At 31.8% G+C, this 20385-nt stretch overlaps 2 protein-coding genes across 2 annotated transcripts; one reads left to right on the top strand and one right to left on the bottom strand.

Moving 5' to 3' along the window:
- The first annotated feature begins 853 nt into the window (after positions 1 to 853).
- Positions 854 to 3955, top strand: LOC131611967 (uncharacterized). Its single transcript, XM_058883787.1, has 2 exons — positions 854 to 1075; positions 3636 to 3955. Exons 1-2 carry the CDS (start codon positions 965 to 967, stop codon positions 3861 to 3863), a joined length of 339 nt encoding a protein of 112 aa, XP_058739770.1. The 5' UTR covers positions 854 to 964; the 3' UTR covers positions 3864 to 3955.
- A 7758-nt stretch (positions 3956 to 11713) lies between these two features.
- Positions 11714 to 20063, bottom strand: LOC131609421 (nucleolar complex-associated protein 3). Its single transcript, XM_058881115.1, has 13 exons — positions 19820 to 20063; positions 19444 to 19613; positions 19143 to 19336; positions 18330 to 18538; positions 18109 to 18211; positions 17682 to 17845; positions 16619 to 16757; positions 16217 to 16393; positions 15996 to 16132; positions 13960 to 14295; positions 13225 to 13364; positions 12991 to 13088; positions 11714 to 12439 (listed from the first exon to the last, which is right to left on the bottom strand). The coding sequence occupies exons 1-13, from the start codon at positions 19981 to 19983 to the stop codon at positions 11960 to 11962; spliced, it is 2511 nt and encodes an 836-aa protein (XP_058737098.1). The 5' UTR covers positions 19984 to 20063; the 3' UTR covers positions 11714 to 11959.
- Between the last annotated feature and the right edge of the window lie 322 nt (positions 20064 to 20385).

The following is a 20385-nucleotide window of genomic DNA, read 5'->3' as shown; positions in this document are numbered from 1 at the left end:
CCAACAGTTACAATTCCTAAAAGGTTGGAGCTTCAATCCCACGACTCATATGGCATCTCAATTATGTAATTGCACTTGAGTGCACTCAAGCTTCCTTCCCCACACGTGTGGACGTAGGGGACATCATCATTGAAAATTTTTATACCCACGAGAAAAATATCTCTATGGACATTGTTACCACGACTCAAACTAATGGGCTGGCCTCTCTTCTTGACTAGAATCTTTGCTTCATAGATGATAAAAAGAACTTGGGGGAAATTATTCCGGACTCGCTGAAGGCCTATATAGATCATTCCAATACACATGATCAATCTACTCAATGCACTCTAAGACTCTGACTTATAGGTAGAACTACATCACCTAGCTTCACATATGAACACGCCTCCCTTTTCATCAAAACAATTGAATTTATCCAACATTCATCACCGATCCACGTTGGACAACTTGAGGACGGTTATAACGGCTTCATCCATATAAATGTGACCCTGAGTCACACTCAAGTACGATTCAACTCAAACTTATAAAGTTTCACCTCAATCTCATACTGACTTAAACGTTGAAGTATCTTCCAAAAAATTGTCATCACCGCATCAGAAGTATTTTCCTGGTGGTTGTCATCAACCTAACATTAATTTTCTATTCGAATATTGAATAATATAGTCTAAACCATATATATTAATTATTCAATAAACTTTTAAAAAAATATTATCTCTTATAAAAAAATCCAAACAAATATATGTGATTTTTATTGGAGTTTATATAATAAATATCTAAAAAAAATAGATATAATTTGTATGGAAGATTTTATAATCAACTACATGTGGGGTATAATAGTAGTATATATAAAGCCACACATCCTAGAGGAGGAAGATGAGAAGGAAAAAAATTGAACATAATTAGTCAACTTGTGTTCCAAATCTTGAAACAGAGATCTATCAACCACATACTTAAAAAGAGGAAGAAGATGCCTTGCCTTTACATCACAACCAATCTTAGCTTAGATGGAATTGACACTGATCCCATCTTTTCTGAAGCCACCACTGCTATCTCCAAAATTATCGGAAAACCCGAAAAGGTATTCTAATTTAATTCTCTCTGTTTTTTTTTTTCATTTCATGCAAAGTTTATATATGATTCTGAGTTTCTCTTTGTTGGGGTTCTGGTGAGTTTTGATTGAAGTAATTTAAAAAATATTTTAACTTAGGCTATGTAATTATTCAGAGACAAGGTTTTGTTTGTTCCACCGTAGGTTAGTGCTTAGCAAATTAGGTTAGTGCTTAGCAAATTGATGTTGTGTCTTACATTGGTTATGGTACCAAAGAAAAACAAACAGGTTTGGTTTCATATTGGTTATGTTAATCATTCTGAGACAAAGTTGGATGCTTTGGTTTGAGGAAAGGTAATAGTTTCAGCGTTCTTTATCATTGCTGACTTGAAAATATTAAGAGCATTTATGTGTCTTAGTTAAAAATACACACACAGATTTATAATGGATATACATATTGAAAGTAGTAGTTTTTATTTAATAACATAAGAGGTTATTGTCGTCAACTAATTTAAAAATATCAATATAACAGTAAAATTATTTTATATTATTAGTATATATTCTTTTTTTCTCATAAAATAATATAATTTTAAAAACTATTATTGATTAAATATTATACTTTTTATGATTTTTTAAACTCATTTAATAAGGTATTTTTTAAGAGAAAATGGGTGATGCACTGACAGTGTAAGAAAGTTTTACACTATCAGCCAATCACAACTATAAATCAGAATAAATCAGACTGTAATTTTTAAAAAAATTATATGACATGGCAAAACGATTTGTTTCTATTGAATGACAGTGTAAAAAAGTTTTACACTGTCAGTACACTACCTTTAACCTCATTTTTTAATGAATAATTTTTTATTTTTAATATAACTTTTATTATTTTAAATTATAACATTTAGTTGATACTCTAATCTATATCATTTTCAAGCAAATTCTTTTATTTATATTTATGATAAATATAAAATACAATATTATATGATAAAAATATGCAAAAAAAATACTATTTTTTTATTCTATTATTTATTTTTTTTAATATTTATAGAATAACTCATTAAATTACTTATTTTGAAATGGGAAAGTGTTATTTTGTTAGAGCATTCTTAGCCAAAAAGAAATTAATGTTTGAAAGAATTTAATAGTGAATCAATATATGAATCATTGTCATGATTATTTTTTTAGAAGCCACTAAACCCATACACATGATTGAATTGAAAAAACTCTTTCGACTGGATTCGAGTTTTTTTTTTTCGATTTTAAAAGATGGACAAACTAAAATCTTAACAGTAGTAAAATAAGGACAGGTTGAAGCTTTGGGGACCATGGTTTGCTGTCCCATGGCCATCCCCATCACATGATTCATATGTATGCAAAAGTGGAAAGATAGAGGCAAAAGAAATTTTGTGCATGATTCATAGTCTTAGAAGAATTAAAAAAATTTAGAGGCTGATTTTGAAATAAGTTTAAATGTTAGTTTAGATTTGATTTTGATTCTATTTAAAATTAAAATTTATAACTTTTAAATTTAAACAAAAATTTTATATTAAAATTTATCATTCAATTTACTTTTACAAAAATTTATCAAAATATAAATTACTTTATTTTCAATTCACTTTATTTAATATCAATTTTATAAAATTAATTTATTCAAAATCAATAATTATCACCGCATAACCAAATATAAGCTTTGTTTTTATCTTATAATTATCTATTTGTTAAAAATATTATTTTTCAAATTAATTTATATCATTAATTTTCAATTAACTTTTATAATTTTATTTTAAACATATTATTCAATTAATACTTCTTCTAATCCTATTTATAAGAAAATTTTACTTTTAAAATATATTAAATAATTTATGCAATATACAAACCAAATGAATTATTTATTTAATAAATCTAAAAGTTAAATTTTGTATAATTTTCAATTTACTATCTTCTTTTGTATTTAAGATAAATACACTCTGGTAAATATATTTGTTTATATTTTCTTAATAAGTATAGAATGATCGGTTTAATCAAATAATTTAAGAAAGAGAGTTTTTTATTTTTTTTATTTTGAGTAACTTGTTCTTTGAGTTTATAAATATTTTTAAAAAATAAAAATTCTATTAGTGTCAAATTAATTCTTGTATTTAATCATTTAATATCTATTAAATATTTATTTTATAATTTTTACTAAATCCAAAAGTAATTTAGCAATTTATTCATCATACTAGTACTTTACATGTTGCACTAATGAGTTGTAGCCAAAATGTGAATGTGACTTTACACCTCCTTTCTTTGGGGACCTCTGCACCAGCACCACAATTATTTGTGTGTTTGTGTGGTACAACATAAAAAGCTGAAAAGATATCGTGTTTTTTTGGTACAACTATTAAGTCAGTGTTATTAAGTGTTGTTTTGAACTTGCATCTCTTGGTATAGTTTTTAAGTCATTGTTATTATATGTCGCAGTTTCGAACTCGCATTTCTGCATATCTGATGTTCATGCACATTTATTACTATTATTTTTAAAAATTTGTAGTATTTACTGTGACTTTTTTTCTAATTAATTTATATTGTGAACATGGTAATTGTGCAGTTTGTGATGGTGCTATTGAAGTCATCAGTGCCAATATCATTTGAAGGAAACAAAGAACCAGCTGCTTATGGTGAGATAATATCAATGGGAGGTATAGATAAACAAGTGAAGAAGAAACTCATTGATACACTTGGCACAATATTGCAGTCAACACTCTCTATTCCCAGAACACGTTTTTTTCTCAAAGTCTTTGATACCACTGCTTTTCCTACACGCTCCAAAATTTAATGATTTCATAGTTGTAGTACAATAGTCACAAGATTGTACTCTAATAATCATCACAATTTGTTTTTATGGAGTTATTGTTAAGCATTAATAAATGTTGTGATGATCCGTTCTCTTCTATAATATAAGAAAATTAATGGTGTGGAAAAGTCAAAAATATCCTTATTTGATTTTTTGCCAACACATTCAAATCGTGGTTTTTTGGTCTTTGCACCATAAAGTTCTTAATTTTATTATTATAATAATACAACTCTTATACTTATCAAACTTATCAAATTTCTCTCCATTCTCTATTTTTTTTTCTCTTTCATCACTTTCTCACTTCTTTCTTCTAAAAAAAATCTATTATTGAAATATATTGTTATATACGAAAAATGATATTTATGATCGAAATACTTTTTAGTCAAAAATGATATACGAGAAAAATTTATTCAAAAAAATCTATTATTGATTTAAATATTTTTATATACGAAAATTTAATATTGATCCAAATATTTTTGTAAATTATACCTAAATAAAAATAATATTTGTATACGAAAAATGGTATTTATGATCCAAATATTTTTATTCAAAAATTATTTACGGGAAAAAATCTACTATTGATCTAAATATTTTTATATACGAAATTTACTATTGATCCAAATATTTTTGTAAATGATACCTAAACAAAAATGAAGTTTGTATACGGGGAAAAAAAATATTATTTGATATATATTTTTTTATATACTAAAAATGGTATTTATGATCGGAATATTTCTTAGTCAAAAAGGATATACGGAAAAAATTTATTCGAAAAATCTATTATTGATCTAAATATTTTTATATACGAGAATTTAATATTAATCCAAATATTTTTGTTAATGATACCTAAATAAAAATAATATTTGTATACGGAAAAAATATATTATTTACGAAAAATAGTATTTATGATCTAAATATTTTTTTATTCAAAAATGATATACGGGAAAAAATCTACTATTGATCTAAATATTTTTACATAGGAAATTTATTATTATTTATTATTGATCCAAATATTTTTGTAAATGATACGTAAACAAAAATGAAGTTTGTATACGGACAAAAAAAAATCTATTATTGATCTATATATTTTTATATACGAAAATGTTAGTATTTATGATCCAAATATTTTTTATTCAAAAATGGGATAGGCCAAAAAATCTATTATTGATCTAAATATTTTTATATACGAAAATTTGATATTGATCCAAATATTTTTGTAAATGACACATAAACAAAAATAATATTTGTATATGGAAAAAAAATCTATTATTTACAAAAAATGGTATTTATGATCCAAATATTTTTATTTCGAAATGGTATACGGGAAAATAATCTACTATTGATCTAAATATTTTTATATATGAAATTTACTATTGATCCAAATGTTTTTGTAAATGATACCTAAACAAAAATGAGATCTGTATACGAGAAAAAAAATCTATTATTGATCTAAATATTTTTATATACAAGAAATGGTATTTATGATCAAATATTTTGATTCAAAAATGGTATACGAAAAAAAAATCTATTATTGATCTAAATGTTTTTTATACGAAAATTTAATATTGATCCAAATATTTTTGTAAATGATACCTAAATAAAAATAATATTTGTATTATTATTTACGAAAAATGTTATTTATGATCCAAATATTTTTTATTCAAAAATGGTATACGGAAAAAAATATACTATTGATGTAAATATTTTTATATACGAAATTTACTATTGATCCAAATATTTTTGTAAACAGTACCTAAACAAAAATGAAGTGTGTATACGGAAAAAAATCTATTATTTACCTAAATATTTTTATATACGAGAAATGGTATTTATGATCAAATATTTTTTATCCAAAAATCGTATACGGGAAAAAATGTATTATTGATCTAAATATTTTAATATACGAAAATTTAATATTGATTCAAATATTTTTGTAAATGATACCTAAACAAAAATAATATTTTTATACGGAAAAAAATCTATTATTTATGAAAAATGGTATTTATGACCCAAAAAAATTTATTTAAAAATGATATACGGAAAAAAAAATTATTATTGATCTAAATAAATTTATATACAAAATTTACTATTGATCCAAATATTTTTGTAAATAATACCAAAACAAAAATGAAGTCTGTATACGGAAAAAAATATATTATTGATCTAAATATTTTTATATACGTGAAATGTTATTTATAATTAAATATTTTTAATCCAAAAATGGTATACGGGAAAAAATTTATTATTGATCTAAATAATTTTATATATGAAATAATCAATTATTTATAATTTTTTTTAAACATTTTTATTTAAAATAAATGATGTATCTAAATTTGCATAACCGAACGGAACCCGTGCGTATGCACGGGTTTGTTACTAGTTTTAATTGATGCTAGAAACTCTCTTTCTCGTACTTCTTTCATTCATTAATGAGGTTACACTTACATTACATATAGTGCTAGTATTCTTCAATTATGAGAAGGATCTAGTGCATGGCCAGCTCATACAATAGGGAGAAGAGCACATGGCATTAACCGTAATTGGATGGCTGCAAATAAAACAAAATATCAGGAACAGGGGTGACAAAATGGATCCGACCTATCAGATATATTGATTTTGTCCACACTTTTTTACGAGACGGATCAAGGTTTTAAAGCTGAACCTTCTAATAGTATGATCTGTCTCGTCCTATTTTTTTAAGGCTTTTGAATGCGCGGGAATTATCATAAAATTTTATAATTTCTTATTTTAAAGGTGGAGTGTCTGCAAGCCCGACCCGTCCGATCATCATTTTTTTGGGTGCGCAGCAAAGTTTTAAACTTGCATCATCAATACCAATTTTGCTCTGCACTATTTTTTTGCGGGCTATTGCAGGGCAGCATGCGCGTTTCCTAACTACATGAAATACTTTATAGTGAATTCATTTAGTAAGGGACATAGTCATTGAGATGATGGGTCTTTTAGGAGAAATTAACTTGTCACCCCCATTCTTATACCTGTCACCCTCAAGGGTGGTGTTTTGACCACTTTACCCATGCAAAAATACTGGATATTCTCAAAATTCCGATTCGTACCAGAAATTTCGCAAATGTACCAGAAATTTGTTAGGATTTACCAATTTACTGCGCACGATGATCTATACCAGAAATATAAAATTTCTGGTATGAATCACTAGTTAATATTCATACCGGAAAATTAAAATATCTGGTACTAGAAATTTACCAGATATTTCAAATTTCCGGTATGATTTCAATGTTAAGGGGCGGGCACCACACAAGCCAAGATGGGCGCCCCTTATGACCAAGTGTGAAGGGATGGGCATCGGGCGTCGCATTAAGGAGTGGCGGGGCCACTTAAGTCACTTTCTAATACTACATCTAATGATACTGAGAATTTGAAATTTCCGGTAACGGGTTATATACCAGAAATTTTGGAAATTTCCTGTAGGAGTTAATGAGGTTGCAAAAGTACCGGAATTTTTAAATATCTAGTAAATTGCACCAGAAATTTTGAAATTTCCGGTAAAAAGATACCGGAATTTGTGAAATTCAAATAATTTCCGGTATCGCACAAAAAAGGGTACCAAAATTTGTTAAAGGGTACCTGAAATTTATTTTTTAACTGATTTTTTCCACAGTAATTTTTTTTCAAAAATTGTATAAATTTGGAGTTAATAGTATCAGGGGTATTTTGGGACTATCGTAAATTTGGGGGGGTGACAGGGATAATTTGGGTGTGGCAAGACAAATTCTCGTCTTTTAGTAATCCTCTTCCCACGACCCAAGTTGTTCTGGTCCATTATAGTGTTGCTATCAATACCATCCCCATGAAAAATCACCTTGTCCTTAAGGTGATATACAGACTGAAGTTCCTTCTAATTTTCCCAATTGGAGGATGTTTCATTGTACGAAAACAAGTCGAGTGAGAGGGTTTGTAGAGATGTCTTGTTTGGTTTCTAGAATAGAGAACAGTTCAATCACAAGATGATGGTCAATAGTCGTAGGATGCATAGCAAAACATGTGCTTGGAAAAGGGCCTTGATGCAATTTGAGGAGGGCACAGTGAAAAACTGGATGTATCTCGCAAGTTGGTGGGAGCATCAACTTGTAAGCGACAAAACCAATTTTCTGCAGAATTTGGTATATGTGCCATAGAAATGTTGAGAAATCTTATGATAACGAGTATCAATGATGGTTTGTTATCGATAGGGTTGTAGTTTCACATACATATAATCTCTAACCTTGTACTCCTAGAAGCTTGCATGGTGTCCACTGCTTTAATAATGGAAGTGACAAGCAAATATTGAGGAATAGTGGGGTGTTCCTTACTATAAACCATCTGAAATGGAGACATGCCTGTGGATGAATTTCAATATAGAGAGATAAATTTGAAAAAGTTCCTTAAATCAAGTCTCATATTGTGTGTTAGTTGAAAAAACTTCTTAGTCCCACATTGCTTAGGTAAGATATATTGTCTAGCTCACTTCATTATATAAGGAAATTCTCTATTTCATTCAAAAACACACCAAAAAATTATTTTGAGGTTTTCCTTCCTCACTCTCAGAATTCAGCTTCTTTCGAATTGTCGAAATGTCAACTTCTTCCTTTTTCTTTTTTGATTACTTTCTTGAATTCTCTTTTGAGAATAATGTTAGTTTCTCCTTGTTTGAGTTGAGAAATTATCAAGTATAATTTTGGATTCTCTTTAGAAAATTATTCGAATTTCTCTTGATTTGAGAAATCATTTTGAGTGGTCAAATGACCATTATTGAATTCTCTTTAGACAGTTATTGGAATTTCTCTTAGTTTGAGAAATTATTACAACTGGATGTTATATTAGATACTACAATGGTATTTACACCATATTCGAATAATTTTTGTACCATCAGAGGGTGTATTTCTAGACTGATTATCAATTGTGTAAGTAGTCATCGTAGAGTATAGAACTGAGTTATTTTATCCTAGAGGTGTGTGGTAGTTCAACTGATATGCACAATTTTGGTAAGCACCGCGAAACTTCTTAAAGAGAGCGACCTAGTCCATGACTCGACCCGGTAAATTCTTCAGTGGCAATACTGTAGGATCAAGCGCTTACCACTGCACTAAAAGCAATTGCTGTTAGTGAGGGCGCAACTTTATTTCCTTATAGTATGAGCCCTCAGGGGCTGCACCTAAAGCGAGGTTTGTAAGCTCTCTCTAGGCGCCATGGGTTGGGATGTTAAGCCCATTCGAATCCCTAAGGGTGACGCTGGATTTATTTATCCAACAATCTCCCCCCCAGTGTCAGCCGGGGGGATTCGAACCCATGACCATGCTCTGATACCACTTGTAGGATCAAGCGCTTACCACTGCGCTAAAAGCAATTGCTGTTAGTGAGGGCGCAACTTTATTTCCTTATAGTATGAGCCCTCAGGGGCTGCACCTAAAGCGAGGTTTGTAAGCTCTCTCTAGGCACCATGGGTTGGGATGTTAAGCCCATTCGAATCCCTAAGGGTGACGCTGGATTTATTTATCCAACAAATACTTTTCAAAATTTAAAACAAATATTTTAAGACGTTTCGAACTACCATGGCTATCGAAGAAATTATTGGTACTTTTATGGATATTATCTTTGACAAATCGTTCATGTTTGAAGGAAGTCTCTTCAAGTGTTGGCAACAAATGATGAAGTTCTTAACATTGAAAAAGGTTGCTAACATTCTGACTGAAGACATTTTGTTGCTTCTTCTAGATCAAACAAACAAACTAATGGTAAAAAATCTACAGGTTCAGATAGAACATTTAATAATGCTGAAGTTGAATTTGCTGCACAGATTAAAGCGAACGATTCCAACTCAAAAAAGAAATATCGTTATGGAAAGAGAATAGTTATCTCTACATAATCATATCTTTAATGGACTGCTTATAAAAAATATCTTTAATGGACTCGCGGATGATTCGTATAATTATTTCAGTGACTGCGATACTTCAAAATAGGTATGAGAGACTCTGAAAAAATAAGTATGAGACCGAAGAAGCTAGAGCAAAGAAGTATATTTTTAGTTGCTACCTAAAGTATCAAATGGTATAAATGAAAGATTGTTTATAAGATAATCACAAAAGATAAGTGTTTAGATGAACAAATTTAAATTGCTTTTAGTATTGACAAATTACCCTGTAGTTTGAAAGTTTATAAAATCTTTGCTTCACCACAAAACAAATGAATTTTTAATTGAGATTTTAATTATTCGCCTTTGAATTCAAGAAGAATCTCAGAGATAAGATCAAAAAGAAAAAGTCTTGGTTGTTTCAAACAACCAAAGAAAATTCAGTGTAGCTCTGAAGCTTTTTGGCAAATGATTGTGAGTCGAATTAGAATTACATAGTTATGAGTCGAATCAAGAATGAGAATCCTTCAAAGGCCCCCAATTACTCCAATTCATAGGCAACAACCACCACCATAAATAAATGACACTGGTATTTTCTCTTTTTCCAATTGTGGAAAAGCAGATCATATGATTAAGAAATGTAAGATCAAACTTAAACCTTATGACGCCCCTAATGAACGTGTTAAGTTGACTAATTTATTGCTTTGATCACTGAAACCAACATGATTAGTGATTCTGATGGTTGGTGGTTAAACATTGGCTCCTCTCGTCGTGTCTATTATGAGCATGTTATGTTCAAAACGTAAATGAATAAGAAAGTATTGTTAGGAGTTGCCCACGCCACTAATGTTGTCGGTATTGGAGAAGTGGAATATAGTCCACCTTTGAAATCTTGAAGGATGTCATGTATACTTATGAGATTATAAAGAATCTGATTTTTGATTTTCTTCTGAGTAAAGCAGGGTTTAGTCAACTATTGGGGTAGATTTGTACACCATTACAAGGAAAAATATTTTTGTGAATAAAACTGATATGTTTAAGAATTTTGTAATGAAGATTAAGAGACTTCATAGTGATATGGAAACTGAGTATGATTATCGGTTATTTAATTAATTTTATAAGCAACATGGAATTGTACATGATACCACTACACCATACTCTCCTGAAATGAATGGTAAAGCAGAAAGAAAGAATGGAACTCTTATTAAATTTGTTGTTGCAATTATGTTAAATTTTGGTGATGTTCCTCACTAGTGGGGGGAAATTTTGTTGACTGTTTGCTATGTCCTAAAGCGAATTCCCAAGTCAAAAAGTAAGATCTCTACTTATGAAATATTAAAGAAAAGACAACCAAACTTGTCTTATTTAAGAACTCGGGGCTGTCTGGCTTATGGCAAAATTCTAAATCCGAAGCGAGTTATACTCGCTAGTAGAGCCTATGAATGTGTATTCATTGGATATGCAGTAAACGTGAGGCATATAGCAACCTCTCGTAAAAAGGGAGTCCATGTCGATCCAAATCTTCCCTTTCTAAAAAATCAACTCATGTTGAGTTTTATAATCAGGGAAGGAACTTAGTTGGGCTTCAACGTTAGCAACCAAAGTTTTGAAATTGGGGAAAGTATATAATGTTGTGTTGCTCCTTTAAGAAGATAAAATGAGGCATGGTAAGGTTCTATCATTGACCATCTGGTGTAGCATATATGTGTGGCAAAGCATCTGCCGTCAAGTTTTTCTTTCTTGCCTTGTATTGGATGGTGAAATCGTAACCAAGAAATTTTGAGAGGTAAATTTGTTGCTTTGGTGTTTTGATTACGTGAGTGATAAAGAGAAGGATTTAGTACATGACCAACTCATACAATGAGCACATGGCATTAACTGTAGTTGGGCAGTTGCAAATAAAACAAAATAACAGTAACTCCATTAAATATTCCATACTAATTCCATTTAGTAAGTAACATAGTCATTGAGATGAATGGATCTTTTAATTACCCTCATCACATTATAATGTTGCTATCAGTGTGTCCTCTGTCAAACAAAAAAAATAAAACTATGTATCCATTGTTTCATGAACTAAAATATATGGTGATACATGACTGGTTGAGAAGTTTCTCTACTGGAAATGGAACTTTAATAACAAAACTGGAAATATAAGGAACAAACAATGACAATTCTTAGCAATTATAGGCCTACATCACTAAACAATGGCTGATCATTTACTTGGTTTTGATCGTTTCTTCTTTTGTTTCTTGTATTGTTCATATAGCTGAAGTGACTGTGCAGTCTTATTCAACTTACTTCTCAACCTTTCATTCTCCTTGATCTCATGAAGAACCAAGAAATGGGAACTAAATTTCCTGCGCAAATCATCCTCATCGAATGAACTTGTTACTGTTGTGGAACCAATGGTATCTGATGTAGCATTGCCATTTGATTTTCTCTTCTTGTTGTTTAATTTTATACCGCCACTTTGTTCAAAACATAGTTCTTGGTCTATGGACATGTCCTTGAAAGCTAGTTGAGGAGAAGATTTGGAGAGGAACACTTGGTTTTGTTCAGTGCTCATGCTTGAAAGGCCTGTCGCCATCGTCGATATGGCTGGATGGTAGTGTTTGGACAAAAGACTCAGTTCCCAAAGTACAGAGGCAAGGGCGCCGCTTAAAATAGGATCGGTCGAATATGGTAGATATTTCTGCATTTCAAGAGAGGGAAACAGACACATATGGTTTTAGTCCATAAAAGCTGACATAAAAGAATAGTGCCATTAAAAATCTTATAATCAAAATTCAATCAACCTTTTGACATTTTTGAGATTGATATAAACCTGTGTCCCAACAATTTCTGTTCACAGTTTTTCTTTCAAATTTTATTTATATATACAAAATAAAAGAATAACTTCAGGCTTATGTAAAAAACTATGAAAGTTGCATTTGCATAACCCATGTTTTGGCACAATCCAGTAGGCACATATCATATCACCCTTCTTTTCACTTATGGACATTTACAAGAAACAAGGAATATAGGCACTCATGTTTTGGCATACTCCTTTTATTTTCTTATTTTTTTATTATGAATCTTCATGAGAATACCTTAACGTCCACATTATTGTTGTACACCCATCTTTTTCGGATTTAGTTAAATTTCTTCGTGCGTAAATTAGAGAGGGAGAAAAAAGAAAAATCTTAGAGAAGATGAATATGGCTTTCAACATAAACCAAAAATACATGAAAAAGGCAAGCTTACCGGAATTGTACCAGAAACAGAGCCCCCTCCAGTGTCATTTTCCAACAAATTTCTGCACTTGATATTTTTCAGAAGGAGGTGCTTCACTGTGACCAAGGCTGAAACAGGTACAAAGGTAAACTACATATTAAATTTCTTTCTCTTTTCTTTTTATTTGTTTTCCGCTATACTTAGGCTCCGAGAGTAAATAGCACATATGAAGATGAAAGTTGATATTAGAATAGTAAAACATACCTGCCATAGAATCTGCAGATCCAACACACAGTGACAATGTAGCCAGACGTTTTATAAATGCGGCAGCTTTTTGCATATCATGCTGTCTATCGTCGCACAGCATTATCTTCAAAGCCTCTGCTAACACTTCTCCTTGATCTCTGTTGCATAAAAATGAAAGATAAATTAAGAATGAGAATTAAAGCTAAGTTTGTCAAAGAAAAAATAAACAGAAGTGCTTTAATATAGATATGTACTGTTATACTGTATATATTCAATACAGTATAATACAAACATTCGGAATAAATTGAACTCATGTTGTATTCTGTCACATTAAAACTTTCTTAAAAAATCATAATTTAATTAGCAAAATAAGGGAAGACAAGACTGGACTCGTAATTAATAACCATATGATAATGAAGACTTCAATACCTACTTATTCTAAAATCATAAGATGCTACGCAACATACCATGAATGTATTGTCTCTATAATCATTAACCTTTAATAGTGCAGTCTGTTGTTATAATATAATCATCAATACTATATATGAATACCATGAATGTATTGTATCTATAATCTTTAGTCTTTGATAGTGCATTCTGTGGTTATAATTATCAATACTATACTGTATATGAATACTTATGTAAGCAAACTAACATGCAAGACCACATCAAACAAATCTATTGATAATACTGATAACATATTGGTCGGTTGGGAAAAGAAAGGACTTCAGGATGTTGTATTTTAATGCAAACCTTCCAGGCCTGTATTCAAGTAAGAGATTGTAAAGATGGACAGTGAAGTCCTGTAAATCAACATTCAAGGCATCAAGATTGGTTCTCATCACTTTAAAAGCAACGATGCAACATTGGAGGCGTTCAGATACGGTCAGACATTTAGGAAACTTCTCAGATGTGTTGCCTAAGTTTCTACCTCCAGAAGCAAGAACTTTCAAATGTTTCATTAGGTCACCCAGGAAATCAAGGTCAATCAAGTGTGCGAATTTCGCCAGTCCCTTCAGACAAGGATCAAGCAATGGGTGGGGTTCCACTCCCACTACAGCAGAAAATACACCAGAGTTTGCTTCAGGCCTGATAAGAAAGCGAGGGAAAGTTAGCAACCATAACATAAATAGAATTGATTAATTCCCATCCAAAATGTATCTAAAATTGAACACGGACAAAAAGTGAAAGTGACAAAATACATAAGAATGAAAAGAAAATTAAAACTAACCAACAACCAAGCCTTACCCCACCCCACTAAGTGGGTTGGTTATGCCATAATGTTCAATCAAAGACCATGTTTCTATCCAATTCTTGAGATCTTTCTTAATAATCTCAATAATTTTTCTAGGTCTTTCTCTACCTCTAGTCGTTTGATTACTCTCCGTCTAATTTACTCTCCTTACAACAGAATCCACAGGAAAAAATAAACAAACAAAAAATAGTAGAACATGAAACCAACAAAGAGATCACCAATGTTTAAAAACTCGAGAATTTACGCAAAATTGGTAGAGGATTCAAAAAAATAACTCGGACGAGGTTACCAAGTTTACCAATGTAAAGACACGATTAAACATTCTATTTTTTTCAAGGAAAAGTTATGTATCATATCATGGAATAGAATAAATCAACCGCTACGAAATTATTGCAACATAAATTTCCTTTCTCCCATTCAAGCTTCCTCTTCCTCATTAGCAAGTTATTTATACAGAATTATTTTCTCTTTCCTCTTTCTCATTCAAGCTTCTTCCTCTTTTAAGCATGTGTATGTAATTATATATATATATATATATATATATATATATATATATATATATATATATATACACACACTTACGATCCGTGCTACGATCCTCGAGTTACGTTTTTGAATCCTCTACCGATTCTGTGTAAACTCTCGAGTTTTTAAACATTGATCATTATAGATCTGAGTGTAAGTGCATGCATTGAAATGTTTTCACGAAAAAATGTTAACTTAGTAGAGTTGCAGCAATGAAAAAGTTTGGAAGTGGCTACTTGAACACACAATCTCTCGATAAAGTTTGTGTCAGAGTTTTACTAGTGTAACCAACTTATAGGCATGTATGATTAGTTGGGTACAGGGGGGAAATTATGAGTACTGTTCACAAATGGTCACAAAGAACAAACCAAGAACAGGGAAAGCTACGAGTTTAAGAGTCTAGGAGGCCAAAATGAATTGACTCGCACTCAGACTTGTTTTCGAGGTAGAGTTGTACATACTAGCAAGTCTAACTCGTGTAGACTCCAAAATAGTGCTTTTTTTTCTGTTTTAGTGTTGCTCAGTTTCTTTGAAGCAATGTTATTTATTCCATTTTTTAAGCCATTAACATAAATGTTTTATGATTTTTTGTGTTGTATAGTACAAAGACACTAAGGCCTTATCTACATACTTTGTATGCATTATTATGGAGTTTTTTTGTAACATCTTCATTATGGAATTTCAATTGGAATTTTTATGTTAATTGGTTTTCTATCATGTATGTGTCCTTTATGTAACATTTGCGAGGTCACTTCTAATTTTCCATAGACTCACGAGTTTATGAGTCAAGTTTATGATTTGAGTTTATGAACTCTTCACGAGTCTATGCAGACTCTCAAGTCTGACAACCTCACACCATTGTTAACGATGGCAAACCAAGGAGGAGAGCCAAAACTCGGATATAAAGCCGAACATTTGGTGTCATGGTGGAGATCCAAAAAAACACCACTGATATCTGCATGGCGCAGCCATGACTGATATTCGATGCATGATATAAATCAAAACACACCTGGTAACGATGGACTGCATTGTATGCTTCAAAATGCGAAAGTACGTCTCAAATACAGAGGAGAGTGTTTTTGTTTGCATCTCTCTCTTCTCCGAAGCATCCAAGGTAAAGGAAGCAGCCTTGTAATCAGCTTCAACCTACAACAACCATCAGTAGAATTTCATTTCTACCATCAACCAAAACACCCAGAACTTAGTGATTCTTATAGGAAAAATAATCACCTCCTCTCTTGTCTTAGAAATTGACTCTTGCCTACTTTTCTTTCTGTCATTTTCCGACAACTGATTTGATCCCTCCATGTGTTTCCTTTTCTTATCTTTCTTGTTTTTATATTTCTGATCCCTATCATTCTTTTCTGACTTCCCAAGATCCTCATCAAATGATAGAGATAAGAAAACCTGAATAAGCATTGAAAAGAACAAACATCACTTAACAGCTTTATGCACAGTGAAATATTCCATATCAAATAAAATGAGTTCCACTCAAAAAGCATCGTGATTTCATTTCATCGCACTAAAAAATGTGTGATAGTAACCTTAATTGAAATACAGAAGATTGACAAGTATAGACTTCCAATAAAACATTTTAAAAGAGGATAGGAAAGCATGGGACTTGTATCGTACCTCAATGGAATCAGGGTGCAGCTGGCAATTATGATCTTTAACCTGATAAGAAATCAACCGCACAGCCTCCACAGTAGCTTCACCACCATGTTTACCCTCATTTGTAAAGAGTGACTTAATTGTGGAACAGCAAAGTTGCCTGTTGAACAAAAACAAAACAAAAATCAGATACACAATTGTAAGTATAAGTGTATACAAACACAGAAACAGAAAATAGTTCATTACTCATATGTGTTATATGAGCAAACAAAGACGAGATTTTTTGGTCTTTAGACCCTCAATATAAAGAAGAGACATTAAATATGGACCAATCTGAGTTGAGCCGTGTAAAATAAGATATAACTTGTGGTCATTGAATGAAACAAAAATACTTAAGTTACACATCTGCAAAGTCTGTCATATATATAAAAGGAAAAACAGATAGTTTTTCAATTGACAGATACACGGCGTTGTAAAATTCTATACCTAGTGCAACACCAACAATAATATTCACATCCTTAGAGTTCAGCATTCTTTTTAATAAGGTATGATCTGCAAACTTGGTAACATTTTTCATACACGTAGCAACACTATTTCAACGGCATGGAGCCAATGTCTAAATAATATATATCAATGTTGTCAATGGCGGACACAGTCCATGGATGAGAGAGTAAATCCCACCATAGCAGCCGCTTTGTGGCGGTGTTATAGCAGAAAAACTCGCAATATCGGCCGAATTTACCGCATATAAAACAACCTCCATCAATGGCATGAACTTAGAGTCACAAATGTGATTGTGACGCTATTCCAAGCTATTGACAATCTAAATGGAGTATAGACAACTTTTATCTAGACTTGAACTACTTAAGGCAGTTTAGCATTTTAGTCCACCAAAAAGCCGATTACCCTAGACTTTTCCCTTATGCCCTAAATGGCAGCATAGTTTCCTTTTCTGATGATGGATTCTTCAACCTAAAATTTGAATATATATGAAACTAAAATTCATGTTCTTTCATAAGAAATCCCCTAATATACTTGAGAAACCATAATATAATAATGGCCAATAGCAAAGATAAAACGGCACCTTATGGCATCATTGCTGGAGCTTATGTTTCTGACAGTCGCCTCCAACAAGGTTTCACGATAGTTGAAATGGGGATTTGATTCAAGCAAAGAACAAATACAGCGAACTGCGACAAGCTGAAATAAAGGCTGCTTTTCTAACGCTATCAACCTTTGCAAGTAAGCCTGATGACATTGCATGAATAGAAGAAAAGGAAGAAAAAAAACATGTTAGTGACACAAATATAGTCAAATTCACGCTCAGAAAATAATTTTAAACACGCTATCATAAAAACTTCGACCAATTGGGAAGAAGCAAGTTCAAAAGACAAGACAAAAGCACCAATGCAAAGCACTGGAACAGAAAAACATATCTAACTGTAAAAAACCATTTCAGCTAAATCAAGTAATAAATTTAATTTACATAGAAGTTAAGCATGAACAGGAACCTTGTATGCAGAGAGGAGAGTTGATTCATAAAAGCGCATCTTTTTAATAGTCTTTGAAACCTTCATTTCTAGTTCCTTTTCAGTAGGAAGCCTGATTCGATAGCTGGGCATTGCATGCATTGATGTCAAAGTTGAAACATTAAAAATAGAATTAGTGAAATGCAGACTATAATATCATTGCATACAGAATGAGCATTATAATCTATGACAGTCAGGCATACCCAGGAACAATATCTCTGAAAACAGCCAAGAGGGATAGAAGTCCAAGTTTAACAATGGTGTGATCTTTATCTTTAGATAGCTGAACCATATCCTTCAGACCTTTAATATTGGACTCTGGGTCTGTTAACAAGGCATTTCCCAACTCTGCAAGCTTAAACTTTTTACTTTCAAATGCCTCTTCAACTTTAAGATCTTCTTCAACCTCAGCCTAAACAATGAAAAGATAACAAATTATGTAAAATATTGAGTTCAATGACTTCTAGTCCTCTCAAAAACGTAGCAGTTCAAGAGAATTATCAGAATTTGTAACGTCAGGAAATAAGACAAAGAAAGAAAAGATGAGAGACTACAAGATTGCTTGAGAGGAACAGAGACTATATTTAGAGAGTACTTCAATAGATACAACAATATAACAGAATAAGTTATCTGCCTCGAAAGTGGTGTTGTTAACTAGCGGCAACGGCGGCACCAAGGTGGAATGATGAGATTGATTTTGTGCCAGCCACCATAGACAATCTGTTGTGCGCTACTCACTATGGTGGCACCATAGGTCGCAACCCCACGTTTATATGGCAGGAATTTGGTCATCCACCAGTAACAACATTGCTTGACAGGTAATTAAACTGTACAGTAAGCAGTATTGTTAAATGGAGGCCATTATGGAATGGTGTGGCAGATTTTTGACAACCACCGTAGACAATTTGTGAGGAGATTCCTGCCATTGCAGCACCATAGGCCGCAATGGCATGTTTATAACGCATATTTTTGGCCTTCAAAAGTGAAACAAAATTGTTAAACAAATTAGGTAATACCAAAGCGGCTGCCTGTGGCGCTTCTTCCACTTCTTCTTTAGCCACCTCTTTGTCTTGTTTCTTCCCCTCTTTCCTAATTTTCTTAAGTTTGGCTCTCTTTTCAGCCTTAGTTAGCTTAAATAAACCTTTGTCCGCATTGCCATCCTCTCCAGTTTCCTCTTCACTTGGACCATTAACTGGTGCCGTCTTTGTAGCTACAGAAAGTAAGAACAGCATATGTTACCAAATCAATCAATTACCAAAAAAAAGTAATGACAAATGACAATAATGCACAAAGTATATACAAGAGAACACCATATACCTGTCCGGAAATAGATTTTTCCATCCAAAGTCTTGACTGGAAGAGCATCCACTCGATCAACCTGCAGACCTGTTTCTTCTTTTTCTTTCTTAAGAGCACTTTTCTGCATACGTTGCTCATACAGTTTCTCCAACGCATCCTCTTTCGCATCAGCAACCCGCGTAACATGCCTTGTGAAAAACAAAAATCATAAACCCTAGGTCAGCCAAACTCACAACTATAATACACCGTCATCTCATCTAAACTGTTACAATTTATAAGTGATTCTCAGAATAAACATCTTAATTAAACGCTTTTAGCATAAGCGCTTATGTATAAGCTATGTTGCATTGAAGTTTAGATAATTGAAAAAGGGGATGGAAGAGAGATTTCGAACTTGGTGATTGATTGAGTGTCCAAAGTGGAAAGCAAAGAAGCGAAGGCGCGATTTTCCTTAACGAATTTGATGTCGTCGTCGGAATATTCAACTTCGTCGTCTGGAATCTCCGGTGGGAGGTCCGGCGGGAGCACTATCTTCGGCTGTTTCTGTTTCTTACCCATTTGTTAGGTTTTGGTGGATGAATGAAACAAGGGTTTAGTTTAGGGTTTATGAGATTCGCAGACAACTACTCCCGGTGTCCATAAAACGCATTATTTTTATAAAAATTTAAATAAAATAATTTCTGAAATACATGATTGAAATTTTTTATTTATTCTATAAAAAAATAAAAAAAATTTAAATAAAGGGAACAACTTCTCTACCAATCACAAAAAGATGGGTAGTGTACATTCCACCAATTAGAGACACCATTTAATTTTTATGTATTTAATTATTTATCATATAGAACAATATAGAACAATTGTTTGATGTTTTTAATGCATTTTACACTAAAGGTAACCTTACCCACCTTTTTGAGGTGGGTAAATAAGAATTCACCCTAAATAAATTATGAAAATTTCACA

Source organism: Vicia villosa, linkage group LG6 (genome assembly GCF_029867415.1).
Source record: "Vicia villosa cultivar HV-30 ecotype Madison, WI linkage group LG6, Vvil1.0, whole genome shotgun sequence".
NCBI lineage: Eukaryota > Viridiplantae > Streptophyta > Magnoliopsida > Fabales > Fabaceae > Vicia > Vicia villosa.
Note: the sequence above shows the minus strand (reverse complement) of the source record. Positions and strands in the feature narration are given on the sequence as shown.